The sequence below is a fragment of the Pungitius pungitius genome, chromosome 1 (genome assembly GCF_949316345.1).
Source record: "Pungitius pungitius chromosome 1, fPunPun2.1, whole genome shotgun sequence".
NCBI classification, from domain to species: Eukaryota; Metazoa; Chordata; class Actinopteri; order Perciformes; family Gasterosteidae; genus Pungitius; species Pungitius pungitius.
The window spans coordinates 5542390-5565240 of NC_084900.1; the positions used below are offsets into that span (position 1 = coordinate 5542390).

General features: G+C 50.4%; 2 protein-coding genes across 2 annotated transcripts in view; both read right to left on the reverse strand.

Moving 5' to 3' along the window:
* Positions 1 to 404: 404 nt before the first annotated feature.
* LOC119222736 (hepatocyte growth factor activator) lies at positions 405 to 9214 on the reverse strand. Its single transcript, XM_037479594.2, has 14 exons — positions 9130 to 9214; positions 8970 to 9018; positions 8348 to 8441; positions 7036 to 7109; positions 6802 to 6945; positions 5846 to 5977; positions 4537 to 4647; positions 4109 to 4283; positions 3752 to 3849; positions 2702 to 2951; positions 1925 to 2064; positions 1517 to 1657; positions 976 to 1118; positions 405 to 718 (listed from the first exon to the last, which is right to left on the reverse strand). The coding sequence occupies exons 1-14, from the start codon at positions 9193 to 9195 to the stop codon at positions 545 to 547; spliced, it is 1791 nt and encodes a 596-aa protein (XP_037335491.1). The 5' UTR covers positions 9196 to 9214; the 3' UTR covers positions 405 to 544.
* Positions 9215 to 11120: 1906 nt separating this feature from the next.
* rgs12a (regulator of G protein signaling 12a) overlaps positions 11121 to 22851 on the reverse strand; it is a 20608-nt gene continuing 8877 nt past the window's right edge. Inside the window, exons 4-18 of the mRNA XM_062560869.1 lie at positions 22701 to 22722; positions 21374 to 21543; positions 21131 to 21223; positions 20735 to 20878; positions 20332 to 20516; positions 20090 to 20244; positions 19465 to 19550; positions 19007 to 19192; positions 18793 to 18866; positions 18544 to 18670; positions 18004 to 18100; positions 17828 to 17886; positions 17259 to 17370; positions 16480 to 17049; positions 11121 to 11855 (exon numbers count right to left, since the gene is read on the reverse strand). Of these exons, the coding sequence (XP_062416853.1) occupies positions 11548 to 11855; positions 16480 to 17049; positions 17259 to 17370; positions 17828 to 17886; positions 18004 to 18100; positions 18544 to 18670; positions 18793 to 18866; positions 19007 to 19192; positions 19465 to 19550; positions 20090 to 20244; positions 20332 to 20516; positions 20735 to 20878; positions 21131 to 21223; positions 21374 to 21543; positions 22701 to 22722 (2388 nt within the window). The 3' untranslated portion in view covers positions 11121 to 11547. The remainder of the gene's footprint in view (positions 11856 to 16479; positions 17050 to 17258; positions 17371 to 17827; positions 17887 to 18003; positions 18101 to 18543; positions 18671 to 18792; positions 18867 to 19006; positions 19193 to 19464; positions 19551 to 20089; positions 20245 to 20331; positions 20517 to 20734; positions 20879 to 21130; positions 21224 to 21373; positions 21544 to 22700; positions 22723 to 22851) is intronic.

A 22851-nucleotide genomic window follows, 5' to 3' on the forward strand; every position in this document is an offset into this window, starting at 1 on the left:
TCAAGAGGCGGTGGCGGTTATTATTTATTTCATTTTTTTCTGTAAAGATCCCAGAGAACATTATTTGGTTATTATTTATTTAAGTGATATTATTTATTTTCCTGACTTTTTTTTCTGTGAAGATCCCGGATTGTTATTATTTGGTTATATGTGGCTTTCTGGAAAACAATAAATGTTTACATTTAGGCACCCAGTGCAATAGTCACACTTTTTCTGACCCCGGCCCCCCTCCAGAGAAGGGAAAAGGTTATCTGGCCCTCACAGGAACAAGTTTGGGGACCCCTGGTGTGGAGGGTCACATTCTCTGGTGAAATCAGATTCATATGGATATATTGCATTAAGTGGTGGATATATGTGACATGTTACACATGTACCGTTCTGTCCTCACAACACACAAAGCTCTACAAAGTAAGTTAAGGTTTATTCAGTCACAAAATGTTTCACAGTTAAAAATGGATAACTCATAAACTTCCACAAGCATTACAAACAAAAACAACTGTATAAAATCTCATATATTAAAGGTAATGTCCGTGGTCATGTCTGATCACGAAGCCTTGGGTTTGCGTCTGATCACTGAATTGATCCAGTCGATGTAGTTGACCACCTTGGTGTAAACACCAGGTTTTCCCGAGCGCCCGCAGCCCTCTCCCCAGCTGATGATCCCGTACAGGAAGCTGACATCGTTCCTCGCACAGGCCAAAGGGCCCCCGGAGTCGCCCTGAGGGAAAAGACGCAAACAGCAGCGGTTCACACGCGTAAACATACACGCACAGATCAAAGCGGAGTCACGAGAACGCCCGAGTCACACACTCGGCCCCTATCCGTTCCCCCTTAAAATGTGCACTCGACCCGAGAGAGCTGGACGTAAACAAAGCCCCGCCCGCCGTCAGGTGGTCACACCGAAGACACCGGGGTAAAAGTAGCAAAGGACAATGTACACTCGGCTGACTCGCCGTCCCAAAATGTCTTCCCAACCTGGCAGGCGTCGGCACAGCCGTTGAGCCCCGCGCAGATCATGTCGGAGGTGACGTGGTTGCCAAAAACGTCGGGCCTCCTGCACGCCTCGTGGGGGACCAGCCTCACTCCGGCCTCCTGCAGACTCGAGTAACCCTCGGCCTCTGTCGGAAAATAAGCCGAGGAGTGACGCGTCACATCGCGAACGAGGTGGAGCCGCGTCGATATGATATGATGTCCATGCGGTTAATTGGAATCTTCGGGTTAGTTTGTTAATTGACAATATCGATTGATGGGTTTAAAAAGTACACTTATGTTGCCTGGTGAGGCTCTCCGGGTTGACTTGCTCAGAGTAGTTAATACCACTTATGTGGGTGTTATTTCTAAGAATCTCATTGAGAATTGACAGATCCATGAAAGAATTGTGTGTCCAATGTCATTTCCCCAAAATGGAGGCGGAACATTCTCCTCCAGTCCAGCAACTGTTTTACCAATTATTTAAGTCGTTATTAGCTGAGATATTTTTTACCCCACAGGTCCACATACACACACACACACTCACTCTCGTCGACGTGTCCCCAGCCGCTGATGGAGCAGCAGTAGTTATCGGGGAACGTGGTGCTTTTGTCCGGGAGACAGATGGGTGCGATGAACGGGGTTCTCCTCGCGCAGCGCCCGTCCTGCTTGGCCAGTTTGATCAGGACTGACGGAAAGAAGAAAAAAAACGCAGCGTTACGCAACAAAGTGGCGAGCGGGTTCAAATGGCGAGCGAGTTGCGTGTGTTTGTGAGTGTGTGCGTGTGTGTGTGTGTTTGTTTGTTTGTTTGTGCGGGGGAGCACACGGGGGGGGGGGGGGGGGACAGCTGCTCGGTGACGCACAGCTGTGCACGCAGACCGGTCTCTTTAGTAAGTTTGTGTTATGTGAGTCACTGCTGTGTGTGTGTGTGTGTGTGTGTCCACTCAATACTTACCAATGTCATGTAATGTCGGATTAAACACTGAGAAGGAGTTGGGAAAGATGTACTTCTCCACTCCAAATGTCCGAGTGTTGGGACCGGTGACGTTGAAATTCTGCTGGCCGAGCACCACTCGAAGCTGAGACTTCAGGGGGCTGCGGGAAGACACAAAGCGTGCGTCACCAACAATCCTGTCCCACATATTAGTCCGCAAGTTGCCTGGGCAACTACCAGCAGAATATTAATGGACCATAAAACATAATTAAAAAAAACAGAGAAAAAAAGACTTTCATTCACTGCTTTTGACGTCCATACGTAAGGATTTAGCTCTTTGAACTTGAGCAATGACAGCAGGTGCCTGTTTGTGGACATCAAAAGGCAAACGTATGCCCTCACATGTAAACAGCATCTGTGCGTGAGACCTTTTTTTAGGTTTTCCTCGAACTGGATGTCTAAATATAGGGCGTTCATAAAGCTGCGGTGCCGTGTGAAGTCCTTAAATCACGTGCCCTTTTTTTTGAGTCGCGACCTCTTGTTCGGCCGCAAAGGTCGGAAAAACAAATAACGCTTCCGTCTGGTCTAAGAACGCCCTCTGGACGATGACGTCCCCCACATCGCTCAATCGAACTTTCAGCCTTTTCTATACGGCCTGAAAATGGCTCCCGAGGACACGAAATGTACTTGGATGAAGGGTTTCACATTTTTCCCTCTGTGGCTACCGAAGCCTTCGGCCTTTTCTGCAGTGACATAGATACATGTCCACTCTCGAGCTGAGGTGCAGCCGCCACATACTTGCGGAAGAAGCAGTGGGCCGCGGAGATGATCCAGCACGAGGAGACCAGGGTGCCGGCGCAGAAGTCGGACTCTCCGATGTAAATGGCCGCCATCCAGGGGTGAGCACCCGGCATAGCCGCGCTCCCGAGAAATATCCGCACCATGGGGCCCGACCGCCTCTTCTTGTGCTTCTTGCCACACACCTGCGGCTTGGCGGGCACGGAGGGTTTGGGTTTCGTACCATCGGGGATGATCCTTCGGGAAGAAGCTGCGTGAAGGGTATGAAACAGAGTGAGAGCGATTACAGCAGAACGCGGCGGCGCAAACGGCTACTAACGAGCTAAAGTGGGCAAAACCCGGGAACTACGACTACAGCGAGGCGGGCTACAAAGCGCTCTAAGCGGCTACAATGTTTGGCTACTGCGCTCCCTCGAATACCTCTTCTGAGTACTTTGGTTTTGGCGGTCGCCGGCTCCTTCTCCCCTGGAGGAGGCAAAGAAAGAAAAACATCTGCGGTGACAGAGACGACCTCCTGCTCCCTGCTAATTCCCCCCCCCCCCCCCCCCCGATCGCTGCGTATAGAGCATTCTGGTGCACCCGGCGTGACATGTTGACTCAGGGCGAGTCAGGCCTTTTGTTCCCCTTCACCTCGACGAGCCCACGTTATTCAAAACAAACTCCTGGCTGCGTTCCCCCTTTTTTTGGAGCGGCATGACTTCACACATTAGACGCATTGCCGAGGTATTTTATGGGGCGTTTCGCCCGTTTTGAAAGTGTCTCGTACAACTGAGGCTGCCGATCTTTTTTTCGTGTTCAAACAGGGGAAACACTGAAAGTGACGCCTAGATGAATGTGTCATCCCTTGATGAGGTACATAGAGGGGGAAAATGGTTTCAGTGAATTTGTTTTATTTTGTTTGTTTGTTTGTTTATTTATTAATGAATTATGCAAATGAATAAAACTCTGAAACTCCATACACCAGTTCAGTAATGAAACCAAATACACACAACAAACCCCCCCCCCCCAAAAAAGAGCACAAAGCTCCACCCCGGTGCCCCCTTTACTCACACACAGGCATCACGCAGGAGGGGACGTCGCAGTACTCCCAGGAGATGGCGCCCTCATTTAGTGTGTAGCACCACGGCCTCTTGTCGTTATCTGGGTTCCTACACACACAGAGACACAACGGTGTGGATGTGTGTGTGTGTGTGTGTGTGACACAGCTAAGTGGCTTACTGGGGCCCCATTGCTTTTTTTGCTCAAGTTTCACTGAGCAGCAATATGAAACGGTCCCAGCAATAAAGCCTTGAGCGTTTCTGATGCCCGGGACCTCTCGCTCTCTCGGATGGGCCCCTTCCTTCTGCAGCAAACCGCAACCACGACGCTAAATCTGCTCGGGGCATGGCGGAACCTCTCAGCACACACCTGCAGTGGGCGTGCTCCCCGAGGCCCCTGAGGGCCGATGCGACCATGGCGCCGACGTGGAGCTCGTTGTGCAGCAGGTCCGAGTTCCATGGCAAGCACCTGGCGCCGGACAGCGTGGTGTTCGCCAGCCCTCGGTAGTCTCTGCCCCTGTTTTTGTAACACTCGGCATCGGGGTCTACACACACACACACACACACACACACACACAATCAGACCAAAAGGGTCTCGAGCACGTCTCGGAAATCCGCAGTACAACACGGACATGTTAACACGTCCTCACACTAAAATCAGTTGGAGCATGTCCTTAAAAAAAAATGATATCGCTGTACGCTTTCACAACAATTGCACCAATTGTAAAGCGCACACATGCACGAACACGCGCAAAAAAAACGACAGGGAACGCTGCTGCGGCCCTGCTTTACACTCACCGAGGCTGCAGCGCGGCCCGCTGTGGCGGCTTCGGCAGTTGCACACTTCCTTGCCGGTGGAAGTGATCAGGCGGCACGTTCCGTCGTTCTGGCAGGGGTTCGAACGGCACACTGGACACACACACACACACACACACACGCACGCAGAGGGAAAGCTGGTCACACCTTAATAGCATGCATACTCTGGGTTTCCACAATGCGCTTTACGTTCAACAACATGGTTTAAAATATTCACGCATCATTTGTGGCAAACTTCCAATATGCGCTGTAATCGGTCTCTACCGGCTCGGAGGGGGAGAAATCTGTCTCTCAACCTGCTCAGCATCTAATGAACTGACTGTGTAATAGCAAACAGCATGCAGACTCAAAGCTATCTGCATCGAGCAGACGACAAGGGAGAAATTGCGTAAATGAGAAACCGTTTGCCAGACATTTTTGTCAATGTTATATCTCCAGCATGGTGTACTGCCGTCAAGTGTCAGTGAAGGCCACACAGTTAAAATACATACGTCTCATGAATGAAACAGGCCTTTGAATTCCTTTAATAACTGGACAAGACAGTCCATAACGGACGCCTTTGAGATCTAAACACCTGTGGAATATGCGTGATGGTAACCCGCAATGGGATCATCTGAAGATCTCAGACCGAAGTGTTTAAGGAGGAGACTTTGTTGGCAAAAGACCAAATTGTGGAGTAAAATTTCCGGTTTTCTTTTCACTGTAGAGAAAAAGAAAAGCCCCCCCCCCCACCATCATGGTAAGTAAACGGTTTCGGCTCAGCGAGGATGAAACTACCTTAAATTCTCTCTCTTTTATGGCAGGGAATCCACCCCCCACCCACACCCACACCCACACCCTCACATCGAGATGAAAGCCTCTTAAGGGCCCACGGGGCGTGTCCAAAAACACCATTCCTGAGTCACAGCCCGTCATATAATCTGTCTTTTCTTCCGAGGCAGTGTTGGTCGTGTAACTATGGAGCTGTGATCAAAGAGGAAAAGCATATCTCCCCGAGGTGGGGGGGAAGGGGCGGGGGGGGGCCGACACTTGAGGCTCGAGAAGTGTGAAACAGTTTGAGGAATCAAGAAAACCCTTAAAGAAGTGTTAGGTGTACAGAAAAGCAGGAGGTCAAGTTGAGCTTAATGGGCTCGGCCGTTTGTGGTGGAGGGGGTGTGTTTGTGTGTGTGGGGGGGGGGGGGGGGGGGCGCACAAGCATCCCCTCGTCGGGTTTCCCTCTCATCGTCCGAACAAAGCGGAGCGAGAGAAAAAAACAAAGCAAAGACACATTCGAAAGCGGAGCACGTCTTACTTGTGTAGCGAACCCTTTCGCACTCGATTTCCCCCGACGCGCACCTGCACTGTTCCACGTTGCGGAGGTGAATTCGTCCCCAAGACTCTCCGATGTCATAATAGCGCAGGTGTGCGGTTTCGTAGCACTTCTCTGGGGAGGAAAAAATAAAAATAAAAAGGAAAGAAAGGCGGGTTGACACATTTGGGGTTGAAATGCGAGAGACGCGAGATCGAGCAGCTGGATGGACGGGGCGGAGCGGCGTTTGATGGCCGAGGCCCGTGTAGATGCGGGTTTGTTTTTGCCCCTTTTGCTGTTTGATCGTCAGCAATTTTTAAAACCAAGCAGAGCGTGACATTTAATTCTGGATTTTAGAACATGTTTGGCAAAGAAAATATTCAGAATCAAGAGAAGACGTCATTATATAACTTTGTTATAATGGCAAAGCTGCAACTTCACTTCGCATCGTCACACGTTAACTCTGACGGCTTATTTTAAGAAAGAAGCCAAATACTGTAGGTTCATTCCCAAAAGGTTTCAAACTAATCTCAGAGCCCTGATGAGGAAATGGGAGTTGGTTCAGTAGACCCCGAAGGTGGTGTGCAACTCGTGCCACGCCTGCTGACTCCACTCAACCACACAAACTCCTTTTGCCGATGAAGCAGAGCAACTGACGCAGAGTTGAGGGGGGGGCAACGGCTCACCGTCGACGTGCGTGTCCGATCACCTACAGACGCCGTTAACAGAGTGACAGCTCCCCTGTCGACACACGCTCGCTTTAAACATCCTGAAGCTGACAATTACGGGTTTGTTTTCCTGGCAGCGGACCTGTGTTTCCTTTGGCGGCTGTCAGGTGACGGACGGTCAGCCACATGTGCACAATTGCTATGGAAACGCTCAACTTCAAGAAGGAACCGGGAGGACAATACAGTGGGATTCACATTCATGAAAAAAAAAAAATGTCCTACTGCACCCACTCTTCTCGCAGACCGTTCCCGTGAACCTGTCGGGACAGGAGCACTGGAACCAGCGGCTGTGCGAGATCGGCGTGCAGGCGCCTCCGTTCTGGCACGGATTCACCCGGCACGGGTCGGCCGCCCTGCGCGGCGCGTGGCCGGAATCTGAAAAACAACGGTGACAGGATGAACGAGGCGGCGCCCTCGTCGGCTCGATTTTCGGGAAATTTTTCAGCGCCCGTCCGGTGAACTGACCGCCCGGGCGGGTCTTCTCCAGCGCACAGAAGCCCCACTGGTGGTCGCGGTCGAAGTTGCTCGTGAGGGAGCACCTGCGGCAGAAGAGCAGGAAAAATGGACTTGGATTGAGAGGAAAGAAACATTTTGGAATGAATGACTCGGGCCTCGGAGGTTTCGCAGTATTTTGCGTAATAGGCGGCGTCACGCCTCGGGGCGTCTGAGGTCATCGGGAGAAATATGCTTTAGGGACGCCACCTGGTCTGATTGCCATGGCATAAATATAAATATTATAAATATATATAAATATAATAAATAAAAAAGACTATTGGATTGGTTGCCGTGACATTAATCTGTAACACATTCCTTCATCTTTTAGGACGACTTTTCACTGACATTCCCATCAGCCTTGAACGTCCTTTCTGTAACAAAACTTGACTATCATGACTCAAAACTAGGATGGTTGATCTGGTGAGTCATGTTTTAAGATTTACGCTTCATAAAGTTGTAAAATAACTGGTTATTCTACATACTTAAAATGTTGATATTGGGACATACAACTACTTTTTCCGTGAGGAGATTATATCCACCCCAAAATGGTATAGTAGATACCTGCCAGTTCTCATAAACTGCTTTAACAATTTCGGAGGGCGATTTTATTCTGGGAGAAGGGAAGATATTTCGAGAACGTAACCAATAAAACCACACCAACTCTGTTGAAAGTGTACTTCTGGACCGCTCACTGCATCTGCACTGCATAACGACAAACCTTTTCAGATGCATGAGCACATCAGAAAAACATGCAGGGTCATATTGTGTAAACTTCAAGCGCAGGTGGACCAGTGATGTTGGGCCATATCATGTTGCTCCAACTTGCTGCTGGCACCCACCTCTTGTCTCACTTCCAAGGAATGATGACTGGGAAGCCCTTGAGCAAGTTTTTCCAATATAAATATCCATTAAAAAGGAGGATTTTGTTACTGTGGTGCAATCGGGTAGCAACTAAAAAAAAAAAAGCGCAGTGATGGTTTACCTTGATCGAACCTGATAAAACTGGAGCAAGTACTAAATGGGTTTGAACTACAGACGTTGTCAAAGAGTCAGATGGAAAAACACGCAGAAAATTGCCTCGAGCCTGATCCCCGCCATCGCTGCAGGCGAACGGACAAACGGCGGTCGGTGACGTCACACCTGCGGTCTACGCGCGACAGAGACGCGGTCCGTGAGCGGGATGTGACGTGTGTGTGTGTGTGTGTGTGTGGCAACTTTGCGTTGGTTACGCGCGCATTGGGGGGTGGTTTTCGGAACCAAAAACCGCGCAGTCAGCACTCACCATGGTTTGGAGGAGAGGATGGTGAGGCAGTTGTGATGAATCCTTCCACCCTGACGAAATGGGAATTTACATTCTTTGTCCGTTGTGGTAAACACTGGCGGCAGAGAGAAGAAGAAGAAGAAGAAGAAGAAATACAGCTTGAACATATTTATCAATGAGTGAAGCTTCTTATTCCATAAAGTAGTCCCCCCCCCCAATCCCCCAAGATCAGATCTTGAAGAATTTATCTTGTGTACAAAAGAGTGGAAACGGAAACTGCCTGAAACCGTACAGCCCCCCGCACCTCACTCACAAAGACTCCCAAAATCAGAATTAAAAAATAGTCAATTGCCACGTGTGTTTGCACATCAGCCAGCAATTTGACTTGGTGATGTATGCATAACATGAAACAAAGTAACATGAAATAAATGTGAACGAAAGAAATGTGAAAATGAATGAATATCAAAACATTATTGTGTTATCCAATTAGCGTGTTGCCAGGCAGACCTTAAACCACATGTTTTACATGTCAACCACATGTCACACCTGGAAATACATCACATTCAACCGCGAGTTCAACGCGCACCCCTCCTCTCACTTTTCCCCTCAAAAATCAGACATCAGACTGGGGTAAACCTTTTACCTTTCCGACCCTCCCTGGAGATGTTCGCTTCATGTATAGTTAATATACGCTGGGGGGGGGAAAAAGCGGAAAATAAGTTACAGCGCTTTTTTTTTCTTGCCTTAAAAGCGCACGCAAAATGGATGAAAATACGCACAAGGATGAGTGGGTCAACACTTACCCCCAGTGTCCCAAACACGCAAGGGAGAAAAAGTAACGCAAAGTATGCCGCTGTGGTGGTTTGCATCGTCTTGCTCCGTGGTGTCCTGTTGTGGGGGGGGGGGGGAGGAACTTGCTTCCAGAAGTCGGCAGAGGGTCTGTCACGTTACACCACTAAGTTTCCGACTCCTCCGCCTGGTTTTGGTCATAGGAGACGTGGGAAACCCGGCAAGTATTATCCTGTTCCTCACACTTTCATGGCGCATTGAGTAAACCCGTTGCGTCATCGGGCTTGTCTATCTCTAAAGGCATCCTTTATCCCGGCTGGTGTTCCCTCTGCAACTTCCCCGCTGACGCCCACGCTCTGTGGAGCGAGGAGGAACCCAGAGCTGCCAGAGGCGGCTGATGGTGCTGCAAGACGACCCCCCCCCCTGCCCCCTGCCCCGGCGAGTTAATGTTAACTTTTTCACCAGGGTCACATAGTATAAACTTTTATTTTGGTTTAAGATGTCACTTCTGGATGTTTTTGTTTTAATTGGTTCCTTTAATAAACGCCTACACATATTGAGTTATTACGCACTTAACCTTTGATAGTTTACGTTAGCTTGTGCGCTAAGCTAACGTTAGTTAGGTATGACAATGACTTTGACATAACTAACTTTAGTTATTCAACATTTAACGTCACATTCAGCTTACAAGAAATCCCACTTATTCACGTCAGATAACGACAGGGGATTAAGCTAATATTAAAAATACAATTTAATTCCGTAGGGATTAACGTGCATTTCTGTATTTTAGCATGCTTAGCATCTAGCTAGCATTAGCTTACTATGAGCTTTATGACGCTAACTAACGTTGGGTTAGCTACGTTGATTAGCTACTAGCTAACCCGGTTAGCTAAGAAAAAGTTAAAACCTGCCATTTACGGTTGATGAGAGCGGCGACCCAGGCCAAAGTAGCCAATGTTACAACAAGAGAACGTAACAGTTAACTTTAGTCTTTTGGAAATAACAACACAGAGACCAAAAGTCTAGACATGAAACCATCCACAGCTGGGCCATTGGGCGCTATCTCGTGTTCCTGAATAAGATAAGGCCGTATTAAGGAGTCGGAGGAAAAGAGCTACTGCTCTAATTAAGAATTCAATAATGACAGTGCCTTTGAAAACAAAGGGAAATATGAAAGTGCCCAACCCTCCTAAATGGCCCGTGTGTTGTCAGCATTCCAGCAGTAACATGCTGTGTCAAGACCAACCCTTTAAATCCCATAGTCTAACCTCTAATTTCCAGCAGCTGCAATAATCTCTCCAGATGCTGAGCTATAAATACAAGGTGGAGGCCGGACAGCTCGTCCGCATTTAACAGCAAGTCCTGAATTATAGTGTGTTTCCCTAAGACGAAACTGTTCAACTAAGACAACCATTTCCGTTAATTATTTACAATTTTGGCTAACTTAGCACACGCGTTTAGCTGGCCCGATGTGACGAGTGGGATAATTCTGAGTAGTGAATGCCTTGCCTAACACGTGGGGTTTAAAGTATTTCAAGAATTTCTTTTACAAGGGTAGCTGGAGGTTAGAAATGGATGGTGAGAATCGACGAGCTGGCACAAATACTACGATGAATCCTGTAACGTTAAAATGTGCAAAAGAGAAGAGCATCAGTTTTTGTTGGAATTTACAGCCATCAAAGCTTTTTAATCATTTAACACTTGGACAACCTCAAAAATCACAGAAGCAGGAAGCACAGGAACAGAGGTACCGTCGTGTATTATCTGCAAAACATAGGAGTGATATAACAGAAATATTTAAATATGCCTCCCTTTTCGTCCTTAAAACAGAGTCCTGTCCTGTCTAGCTCATGTTGCAACAAAAGTGGGCACTTAATTCTAATAGGTCAACAATTTAAGATTCACAAAACTCATTAGCTTTTCTGGAGTTTTCACGCCACAGACTGCAGAGGGACATTAAGTCAAGATTCCTTCATTAAACTTCATAAATACTTTACACTGCTACTTGTAATTATTAGCTTCAATAATGGTTAATTTCTTGTCTCCTACAAAAATGTACTTTTTAGTAAGCGATTTCATTTTATCTTGATGGCCTATTAGAAAGGAAATAGTCATTACAAAACCACTGATAATCTGAAACGCATGCCCCGCTTCTTCCACGGTCGCCCTTGGTCTTCGTGGCTCTTAAAAGAATTCCTTTGCTTATCATTAAACTAAACCATAACAAAAACAATATCACTGTCCAAAGGAAATCACAACCAACCAACCAATAACACGGCAGAACTCGTAACAAATGTACAATATGTATCCCCCGTAACGTAGATTAGATTATAGGGGCGTGTTCATGCAGCCCAGCGTCCATCTCGTTCCCTTTTGAAAGACAGTGCCTCGGGTTTGAAAAGTGCAGCAGTTGGGGGGGGGAGGTTTCCCCTTCAGACAATCGTGGCCTTGTACAGGTCCGTCTTGCAGTCCCTGCACCCCGGTGCGTCGCGGCCGCTCGGGGGGGCCATCGGCGGCGCGTTCCTCAGCTTGCTCTGGCACTGCCGCAGCTCGGCCACGTAGCCCTGGAAGCTCAGGCTGAGCTCCGAGTCCTCGCCCCGGGACGCCTCCGACGTTCCCTCCTCGAGGTGGACCCCCTCCACATCCATCGCTTCCGGAACTTCCCGGGGAGCTGCGTTGGCGCCGTCGGCGGCGGCGGCGGGGGGTGATTCGGTGTCGGCGGTCGGGTTCGTTCCTTTCTCTGTGCACCATGAAAAGAAAAGGAAAAAAAAAAGAAGCACTTTCAGGATGATTATCCCTTTTGGACCAATGCTGTTGTAGCTCTAAACCTCGACCAGATTATAGCACATAGTTAATAGAACGTGAACAAAAGTCCTCACAAAACGGGCCATTTCTCTAGACGGGTTGGCCGATTAGCATGATGCCTCATTGGGATCGTTAAAGCGTATGGAACAGAGCCCTTTCCATCAAAATGACATCGACAGGGTCGGACAGGCGAGAGATAAGCGGACGCGTAACCTTTGGACATTCCACCAAAGAACAGAAGCTTCTAGAAGTGGTTGTACTGGCACACAGGAAGTTGCAGTCTCATACTGCCAAGTTAAGGGACATGTTACAACTATCTTTTGTCAAAAACCATTTGATGTTGATGTTCTTTGGCTGATATGTCGCTAAGGGCTTTACCAAAGACGGGTTCGCTATATAGATATCATTTTTCTCCATTATAACATCAAATATAACTTCTCCCGACCCCCAATAGGGGGGCTATGGGGCTCGATATGTTGATTAGCGTGGTCCCTTTTCGTGTTATCCCGTGCACATCGCAATCTAACTCTACGCCGCTCAAATGAACACATCAGTGTAACATCTGTGCGTAATCCAGACAACTGTATAGCGGTGTGGTTCTGGACGGCCGTCGCAGAAAGAAACAAAGCTGAACTCACTCGCCAGGTCATGGGATAGAGCTGAAGGAAATTGCAACAAGGTTAAATGTATTATTTTCGGCTTGTCGTCACATGTGGTGTATTGCAACATCACCACATGCGCCTCATTTCAGACCGAGTCGGGGCTGCACCACCTCATCAGGCTCCAGTTAATGAAAGCTCTCAGATTTTGAAAGCGGGTGTTTTGTCCCCTCATCTCACGCCGGTGCACTCAGGCACCTACAGACCCAAGTTTTCTGAGATGCGGGGGCACCCGGGGGGACGGGGGGGGGGTTCTAATGGCTGATGAACTCTCCGCTGCTAATGTGACCCCCCCCCCCCTTCCGCGGCCCCTTCGGATTCTAAACACAGAGAGGCCTGAGTGACTCTAAAAAAGCAGAACTCCGGCATACAGTATACTCTCCTGGCTGTGCCGACTGTGATTCACCGCCATTCAGCTCCGGAGGTAAACACACACAGCCTGTGAGCTCCAACAGCTGGCCCTCCGCCGCACAACCAGAACCTGCTGGGGGGGGGGGGGGGGGGGGGAAATCGCCAAAAAACACACTCAAGAGCCTTGCAGTGCCCGAGGCGTCGTCCGAGGGTGTGGTGTTGATTAGGAGCTAAGTAAAGAGTGGCTAGATGGGAGCATTTCAACACAATTAAAAAAAAAAATCCTGCATCTATACAATTTGTTTGTAATCCCAACACCCCTGAGATACTGGTTAGTTTAACCTCTTCGTCTCTAGAATGTGTATTATATATTTTTTAATGATGCAAATATAATTATGCAACTTTATTGCCTAATTGGATCAAAAGAGTGGCTGGTCCGGTAAGTCACCATATACCAAATTCCCTTTTTCAAAAGACATAGAGGGTAACTCCAACACCATGTATTTATTTTACATTTTTATGGATCAACATGCAGCTCTCTGTTTATTATTATCTCTTCATTTTTTTTTTACCCAAAACCATCTTTTCGCTCTGCTGTGACGGGATGAACAGAGCGCCTCGACACACACGGTAAGCGTGTCCACCGCGTCTCCTTGTGGCGAGTTTCGTCCACAGGCTCCGGCGGCGGCGGCGGCCTGGAACTGGACTGGGCTACAGCTGTCACCGAAGAGGGGGCCGACCGCCCAGAGATCCATGTCGAGCCCTTCCTCCCACCCGCCAGATGGAGGATAATGCCCCTCCGAGAGCAGACACGGACGCGAGGAAAACCGAGCCGCTCCCATCTACTCTCAGGAATCCGTTCCTCTCCTTGTATGGGCCCAAACCGTTCCTTTGGATTAACCCCCCCCCCCACCCACAGCAACTAACGTCTAACCATTATATGTGTAGAGGTTGAAGGAAAAACCCTATTTAACTTCAACACAAACTCTGATATCATTTCTAAAATCTCTTTGTATTATTTAGCCCTAAATTTAGCACTCAGTGGGAGCAGAGTTCACGTCGGTCCTTTTGAATGGAGTTACGCTGTGCGATATCGCCCTCTACTGGGCGTCCTTATCTTCCCCCCCCCCCCCAACCAACAGGTTGCCAGACACTGAGAGGTGATTACAGCCACAATTAGGAAATGATGGTGACGACGGGCTCCCATTCCAGGCTCCTCTGGGTACAGACCAGAGGCCTTCAAGTTTGGTTTCTTAACGTGATAATTAGCTAATTTATACTTGATGTGCAACCGCCTGCAGGGCTAGAAGCGCTCTGGCCACCCTCTACTTTAACTGTTTTTATCGGAATTCTGCCCACTATAAAAAAAATCTGCATGGTCTATTAAGGGCTTTCAATGTGCTGTGAATTCTTAGTGCACTCAGGAGGAAACAACCGTGTGCAAGTATTTTAATAAAAGCAGCTTATTCCTCATAAGGAATAACTTTGTCTTCGGCGCAGAGCTGCGTCGATCCACCTCAGCAGCACCCATTTGTTTCCGTCGCAGGCAGCACAGGGTGTCCGCTCCACAAGGATACGTGCCGTAAAGGCAGTGTCTGCAGCGGTTTCCAACAGGTTAAGAGACACAGGCCCGAATCCTAGCGTAACGTTTATATATTTCAGGAAGAGAGGGAGAGAAGCGGGCCGGGAGACGGATGAGCAAAGCGGCGCCTTCTATCTGTGGCTCGGTCGACTCTGGAGAAGGTTACCATGGCGCCCAGTGGTGGGAAGAATCAGCCCGGTTGCACTTAGCAACCATAAAAAGAGGAGCGATGGGCTTGCGTCCTTCCCCGGATTCTCGCGCACGTACCTTGCATTGAAGCCCGGCTATTAATACGAGGCACCCGCGGCTTTGTACAGTAGAGTCTGTAGGGTTCACAAAGAACGTTTCAATGGGATTTTTTCGTGAAAGCCAGAGAATAAGAAAAAAAAACACGTTGCCTCTTATTGGATATCTGAAGTCAGGAAGATTTTAGGCCTTATTTGATGTATTCCCAGCAACTCTGACAATGTCTACTGTCTAAATAACCATCACCATCACAAATCTATTCACCACTTGATTGTTTTCCTCATTTTACAAACAAGCACAGAGGAGGAGGAGGAGGAGGCAGAGCGGGGAATGTGACATGGAAATAGAAAATAACTATATCTGCGGGAGATGACAACAATCTAGCCACTCCGCACACAAAGAGTACGACAAAGCTTTGAAAACGGGCTGAGAAAAGACCCACAATGCAGCGCTGTGGCAACACACAACAGAGCAGTGACCCCATTAAATAACAATAGACCAAGAAGGTGGACCAGGCGGTGCACTGAGCAATCAGAGCTGAAAACCCACACACACACACACAACCACACACACACACACACACAACCACACACACACGGCGACACCCTGAAACCAGCAACACAGAAAAGTACACAAAGGAGTGGGAGCTGAGGAGGAAGCCGAAGGACAATTATGAGACACAGAGCTGAGGCAGAAAAGAGGAGGGGGGGGGCATGCGGAGGAGGAGAGGAGGTGGCGGAGGAGGAGGAGGAGGAGGAGGAGGCGGGCATGGAGAAAACTGAGATCATAAATGCGTAAAAAGACAGACAAGAGTGATTTCCAATTCTAACATTTATTAGATCTACTCAATCACAGGTACAGAGTTTATTGGCAGTGATTATCTACAACAGGCATCTAGAGAAGGAGTGAACGACGGGCAATTCAACAATGTCCCCGGCAGCCGAGGAGCACTTGTCCTCCTCTGGTGACTAATTGTTTCTTTCGGCCTTTGTCCAATTTGCTGACATCATTTAATGACTCACCGGTTTGAGAGAAGCTTCTGGACATTGTTGAATTGCTCTTAACTTGAGGTGGTGGGATGGAGAGAAATACGGTAATTATACCGTACCGTCACAGGTCCAACACTGGAAAACAAAAATTTCATGGGGGGGTCTGGTTCGCTACGATGCTTTTCTCACTGTACAGAATCAACCCGTTTGCCGGGGAAAACACAGCTGCTGATCGCATCGCTTTCAGCCAGCGCGCCGCCGCCGCACAGCGACCGCCCGCTGAGCCGTGCGCTTGTTCGTAGTCACGAGCTCCAGGTCGATGTGACATCGGCGCCCCCAAAGCGACGAAACAAGCTGAATAGCTAACGGGAGTGACCCTAAACCCCACGTGGCGAACCCGACAATCTGTGGCGTGTCGCTCACTGAACAGAATACACACACACACACATACACATCCCTTATTTACAAGGCGGGTCCGAGCGCCGTTTCAGACCAATCACACGCATGCTTTGAGAAGTGGAACAAGAAGGAATCAGGTTCATGGAGCGAGTGTCAGTATCAATTTCTCACTAAAGTGCATCAGAGTCAGTGTGGAGGGAGTTAAATCGCAATAAGTGGTCGAGGGTTTAGACCACCGGGGAGTCGGGGGGGGGGGGCACACGTGCATACACTCACACACACACGCACACGCAAATACACACGGAGCAATGGTTTGTTACACTGCAGAAGTACCTGAGCGGGACTTTCCCTCGCCACCCGCGTCTTGAGAGGGGGGGCAGGGGGGCGGGGGCGTGAAGTTCGCCTCGGGCAGGCTGCCGTCGAAGGACGGCATCGGGGACGGCGACGGGGGCAGCAGGGTGCTGTTGGGGCTGCTGATGTCGCCCTCCCCCACCAGAGTCAGGTCGGCGTGGGCGTCCTCCTCCACGGTGCGCAGGACCGGCCGGGTGTCCAGGGGCCGGGAGATGGGCGAGAGGTGGGTGCCGAAGGTGGAGTGGCGCGGCGGGGGCAGCAGGCACCGCCTGTTGCCGGAGTGTCCGTTGGCGCCGGAGCCGAGCGAGGAGTCCAGGCTCTCCGAGCGGAGGCCGGCGGTGAGGGACCCCCGCGGCGGGACGCCGTTCTCCCGGCCTTGTTTCAGGGAGTCCGGGGTGGAGCAGGCCAGGGCGGAGGAGGAAGAGGAGGAGGAGGAGGAGGCGGCCGGGGTCAGGCGCAGGAAGTCGGGGAGCACCAGGTCCTCTTTGCTCAGGAGCCCGCGCTGGTCGTTGGCTCGGCTGCTCTGCGCCCGGCTCAGCAGCTCAAAGAATTCTGCGTTACCAACAAAACAAACAAATAAATAAATAAACAGATCAGACAAGTTCCCTCGCTTCAACTTTCCAAAGCTGGGGGGCCTTCCTTCAAAACGGTACATGATCAGCTGAGGGTCAACATCGGTTAGTCCCGAGGCAAAGCGAAGCAAAGCTAAAGAAATCCACCGAATGAGTCAAAGAGAGAGAGAAAGGACGAGAGGGATTTACCTTCAGCTTCATCTATATTAATCTTTTTCTGTTTTCTCTTTTCTCCAGGGAGGGCTGAGTCTTGTCCACCTGCTCTCACAGAGAAGTCCTTTGGTGTCGACCTCTCATCTCCCTGCAGATGCGACAATAACAATGCACTCTGTTAGGGGATGGAGGGATGGGGAGAGATTAGGTGTGCGGGGGGGGGGGGGGGGGGGGGGGGTCGTAAATGGGGAGGCTAAGCAGGAGCCCTACTGAGCACAGTGTCCGGACTTACTGCCTCCCTCGTGTAAGGGCTGACAGCCTCGTCCATCTGTGCACCCCCCCCCCCCCCCTCCCCCCCTCCGCGGTGGGTCTTCTGGCGTTCCTAGCGCTACCTGCCTACGTGCGGTGCAAGCGCTGGAAAGGGAGCGAGCCCCGGGGTCGGGCCACATGCAGCGCGAGGGACGAGGAGCTCGGGACTCGCCCGAAGATGGCGAGCGTTAGTAGAGAGGCGAGAGCGGGGCTATGCGACGAGAGGCCATGCGGCGTGGAGCGTAAGCAGCAGAGGGGACGGACAAAGACACACAAGAGCGTACGGGAGCACTTACTGCGGCGGAGAAACTTTTGCTCGGAGGGTGGTTTTTTAGGGAGGAGGACTTCGATTTGTCTGTTGGAAAGAGAAATAAATGAGAAATGAATCAGACAAACATTTTGGACTTACTAAATCCAGTCACGTTCCTTTTGGTATTGACATTTTCTACTACGGTGTGTTCGACCGTCCTACCTTTCCCCGAAGCCGAGTCGATTCGATCCAAGACCACGCGCAGGCCATCCAAGCTCGATATGGGGGCGCCCAGGTCCAAGGGCTCAGTTTGCCCGCTCTGAGACCAAACACAGGGTGATGGTCAACACGCTGGACAGTCTGCGCCGGCATGTGCAGAAGAATAAACACCTAACCATTCCTCTGATTCTCTGTTTAATGTATAAACTATTTGTGCGCTCTGGACTCTTGTGTAACGGCGTTGCCCAGAAAAAGAAAAAAAAGCCACAGGACTAAAATAAATCTTCTGGCTGGGGGTTGAGGGGAGGAGTTGTGCCGTGTTTAAGAAGTGTCGTCATTCTTAATTATAGCCCCGGTGGGCCATCTTCGGAGGCCCCGGCTGAGTCAGAGCGCTAACCGCCGCGTTTGGGAGATGGAAAAGGGATGCGGTTCGCTTCCCTCCCCTTAAAACCCACGATGCTCCACCCTGTGGCAGCGTCACACACACGGGAGCTTCAAAAAGAAGAAGATTAAGGCATTGTAGCCCGGCGGGGTAGGACTTACTACTTTGGCCACAAGATCGCTGAGGTGGAGGCCGTATTTGGCCACCACGGGGCGCAGGACCTCAGTGACGGGCTTGGTGGGTTTGGCTTTAAGCCCCACGGAGCGGTTAATGGGCACCAGGTCCAGTCTAAGGGGCGAGGAGAGAAGGGCACAAGTAAATGTCAGCACAGGACCTAAAAGTACAGACAGAATAGGTGGCTTTCAATAGAAATCGCCCGATTCGGGCAAACTTTGATTCATTATTCATACCTAAACAAAGTCCGCTTCTCAACCCGGAGCTCTCGGGAGCTGAGGGTCATGCAGTCTTGGTCCAACACCAAAGGCTGTGAGAAAAAAAATAAAAAATGAAAACCACCCATTAGCGACACATGAAAGCATTAAAAAAAACAACAACTACGCGCCATTGTCCACTTTAAAGATAATGCAACGCGGCGGGGCAGCCGCTTCCATCGGCGCTCCTCACCTTCTCCCCCCCCACCAGGAAGAGGTCGACGGCGGCGATGTTGATGCCGACGCCCTGGCACAGGTCCTGCAGGACTTCCCTTATGGAGGCGCCGGGGCGAAGGCTGAGCGGAGAGCAGGAGCCGCTGGGCAGCACCACGCTGCAGTGTTTGGGGGAGCGCTCCCACGCCGAGTGGCGGTTGTCGGACTGAGGACGCGGGATCGGGAAAGGAGTGAGCAGAGATCCGGGTTATGGTTTTTAAAGTGTTAAAAAAAGATACAGAGTTGGAATCGTAGCTATTTTTTTTGTTTTTCTTCTTTACTCTATGATTCATGCCAGCCATAAACAAACCAAGAGTGGGCTGACAAGAGAAAACTGAAACTACGGCCCGGCATGACGGCTTCAGCAGACACAGGGGGAGGGGGGGGCTCTGTGTTGCCATGGCGACCCGTCCTGGTGCAATCTTACCTCAATCTTGCAGCCGAGCAGGAAGTGGCCATCTCGACACTGGTACCGGACGACAAGGAGCCCTGGGACTCCCTCCGCCCATTACTGCCCCAGTGATCTGCACAAGAGCGCACCGGATGATGGATTCACGCAGATAAGAGACACTGCTTACATTAAAGGACGCTCACAATGTGCCTCGGGACGACTTATGACACAATCTGGCAAATAAAGCGAATGTCCTCACAGAAAATGTATTTTATACTTTCTTCACTGCCAGGAAATTGCTTTTTGCAATGTTTTGTATACTAGAATTACTACTAGAGGAATATTTACTTAGATATTGCATAAAACCAGATTGAGTCCATTGAAGCCTTTGAAGTAGATCAACCTGCAGCTATAGTTTTATATATGAATCCTTAAAATCCCAAACTAAAGTTCCAGAATCAGCATGGCATCGACCTATTTTGACCTCCTTCTAAAGGCCGGCCCTCTGCTCGCGCACCTGGACTGTGCCCTGGATGCCTTTGCGTTCATGGCCACACGAGGCCTGGCGGGGGCGACCGGGTGTCCTGTTCCCGAGGACACGTCGGCACTTTGTGCGGTTTGGGGCGCGTTGCCAAGGCCTAGAACGGCCCGGCTCGACGGTGGCATTCTCACCGAGGTTAATGTCGCTGACGTCCTTCTTCTTCGGGCCCTTCCCGAAGCTCCTGTTGCGTGACCACGAGAAGAAGATGCCGCGCTTCTTGTCGGCGCCCTCCTCCCTGCTCTCTTCGGTCAGCGACCTGCCCGACCTCTGCTTTCTGGCCTCCTGTCGGTTGGGCAACAACAACAAAAAAGGGTTTTAACGCGTGGTACTGGAGTGTCGTTGTTGGGTTGTTGTTTTTTTCAGCGATGGCGTCACCTTTTTGGGAGTGGAGAGGGTGGAGCGGTCGGAGCTGGCACTGTGCTTCGAGGGCGCCGGGCTGCAGGGGATCTGGTAGGGGTCGGGCAGGGGTCGGCCGTCCACCTCGGCGCACACGCACTCCTTGTAGAGGGAGGACTTGAGGAAGCGCGAGTAGCTGTCGAACTTCATCAGGTTGAAGATCTGCGGATGCAAAACGGGGAGGGCGGGCAGAATAAAACCACCAGTGCCGACAGACGGCTACAGTGGATGGTCTAACCTCGCGTGCCAGCTGGTCGGTCGGTCACACGGAGCGCCGACTGCACGCTCACGTGTCAGCAGTTTGTGTAAAGACTGAAGGCTGGATGCGAAGGAACCCGCCCTCCGTTAACACGTGCGCGTGTGTGTGTGAGTGCCGCTACCTGTAGCTGCTGCGTCTTGAACATGTCGGGCCGCGGGGAGGTGAGCACGTCGTCGGCCAGCTGGGCCTGGCTGTCGATGTTCACCGGCATCGTGGCCTTGCTGGACAGGAAGCTGTTGTAGATCTCGCCGGCTCTCTGGGACAGCTGCAGCGCGGGGGGGGGGGGGGGGGGGGGGTCGGGAGGGTGGGAGAAGATCAAGGACAAATGAGGAGGGGGAGAAGAAAGAAAAAATGTAATATTTCATTGATCCAGCCAAGTGGCGATTTCATTGTGATCCCGAACCTACACACCTACACACACACTTCTTTATTCCTTCTACTTTCCATTTAGATTTTCCTCAGCGTCTTATTGACGCGGGTATTTGACTAAAAACACTTCCTCACACTGCGGACCAACCTGCTTCTTATCAGCTGCAGGAACATGACTGAAGTATTCGCAGGCCTGCCAGAACAAGATATTCTCCTCGCTGAATTCTTTCTTGAGAAATTCCTGCGGAGACACACAGCACAACATCGTCTACGTGATCTCGGGACTCGTTTCCCCCGTCCTCCATTGATTGATTTTCAGAAAAAAAAGGGGGGATTCAACAAAATTCAACGATGCTGGTTGTAGGTCGGTGTGGGGGAGGGGGTTACTTACCGAGAAGTAGCGCACGCCCACTGGATCCTGGAGGAGGCGTTCGAAGCAGGCGGCCCACCGGGCGACGCGCTGCTCGGGGACCCCTCGGAGGCTGCCCCCCCCACGAAGACTGCCGTTGCTGTTCAGGCTGCTCTGGCTGCAGCATCCCTGCAGCTGGACCCCGCTGTAGTCTGCGAGACGGAGACGGGCCAGCGGAAGAAAAAAAAAAAGAGAAGATCACAGAGCTGGGATGTAAAAAAAATTAATTTAAAAAAAAAAAGCTTTCACAAAGAGTTTTTTTTCTTGTTATAACTCATCGTGATCTTGTCGGAGTCGCGATGGGGAGGAACTCGCCATGAAACGATGAAGATAATAACGGGGAGCCGAAACACACCTGATTGCCAACAGAGAACGGATTGGACCAGAGAGTCAAGGCGATCCGAAAGCAAAGCTAATGGCTTTTCAGCATTTATACGCCTCCCACCGCTAAATGTCACACAACAAGGGAGAGTCAGAGTTCAAAACGAGGGAAGTGTGGGGGACGGGGGCCGACAAACAGCAGATTTGTAAGAAAAGCGCAAAAGGGGATGAGGGTGTCGGGGGGGGGGGCAGGGCAGTTGAGGACCGAGAGCACAATAAAACAAGACAAAACAGAGGAACCAAGGATGATTAGAAGGTCACAAGGGAGGGAGAGCGTGTGAGGATGTGGGGGCATCTGGTCAACTAAATTTGGTGGGGGTGTTGGGGGGGGTACGTGCTATCATGGCAGCAGATGGCCACTTTGGTGCCGCGGGCTCCCGAGCAGGCAGAGTAAGAAAGAAGAAAAACAACAACAAAAAACTAAAAAAAAGTGCAGCGGTGCCGAGTCAGCCGGTTGCCGCGGGCAACGGGGGCGATAACAGAGCGCATCCTCGCCGCTGGGGGAAAAGAATGCGAGCCAACTCCTCCGTCTTCGCGTCGTCGCCGCTCGGTTAATGAGATGGCTCTTGGAAAGCAAACAGTCCGTGGCGAAAGCAGCCGAGCGGCCCTGTTAGCGAATGTTAATAAAAACCACAAGGCCCCCACCGACTGGAACCCGTCGAAAAAAAACACACCCTTCGCTAACGAGGCATGCTGCCGCCTACAGTGCATCAGAGTCTGATGAAAACTTGGAAAAAGGGGTTTTTTTTTTTTTTTTTTTTTAATTGAGCAACTAGAAAGTTCTGCAGAAAAAGCAGAAATACAAATAAAAAGCACCACAAGCTGCATAACTTCTTAAAAAAAAAAAAAAAAAAAAAATCAGGCAGAGATCCTCGCACTGGAGCGGTTTTTAAAAAGGTAGCAGTGGCAAAAAGGGAATTGTACTCACCGCCATCGGAGGAAGCCGCCGACTGAAAGAGAACAAAGAGAGACATGAGTGAGCGGCTGCCCTCGTGACCTCCTGTGCCGAGGCAAGGAACTCAAGATAGCGCCGTCTCTTCGGGCATCCCACCAGTCGCTCTCTGAGGTGTGTGTGTGTG

Coding starts and splice junctions, on each gene's coding strand:
- LOC119222736 (XM_037479594.2), bottom strand. CDS start 9,195: ATGCAAACCACCACAGCGGCATACTTTGCGTTACTTTTTCTCCCTTGC. Junction 8,442..8,969: donor CTCCAGGGAGGGTCGGAAAG/GTAAAAGGTTTA, acceptor CTCTGCCGCCAG/TGTTTACCACAACGGACAAA. Junction 7,110..8,347: donor ATCCTCTCCTCCAAACCATG/GTGAGTGCTGAC, acceptor CTTCTGCCGCAG/GTGCTCCCTCACGAGCAACT.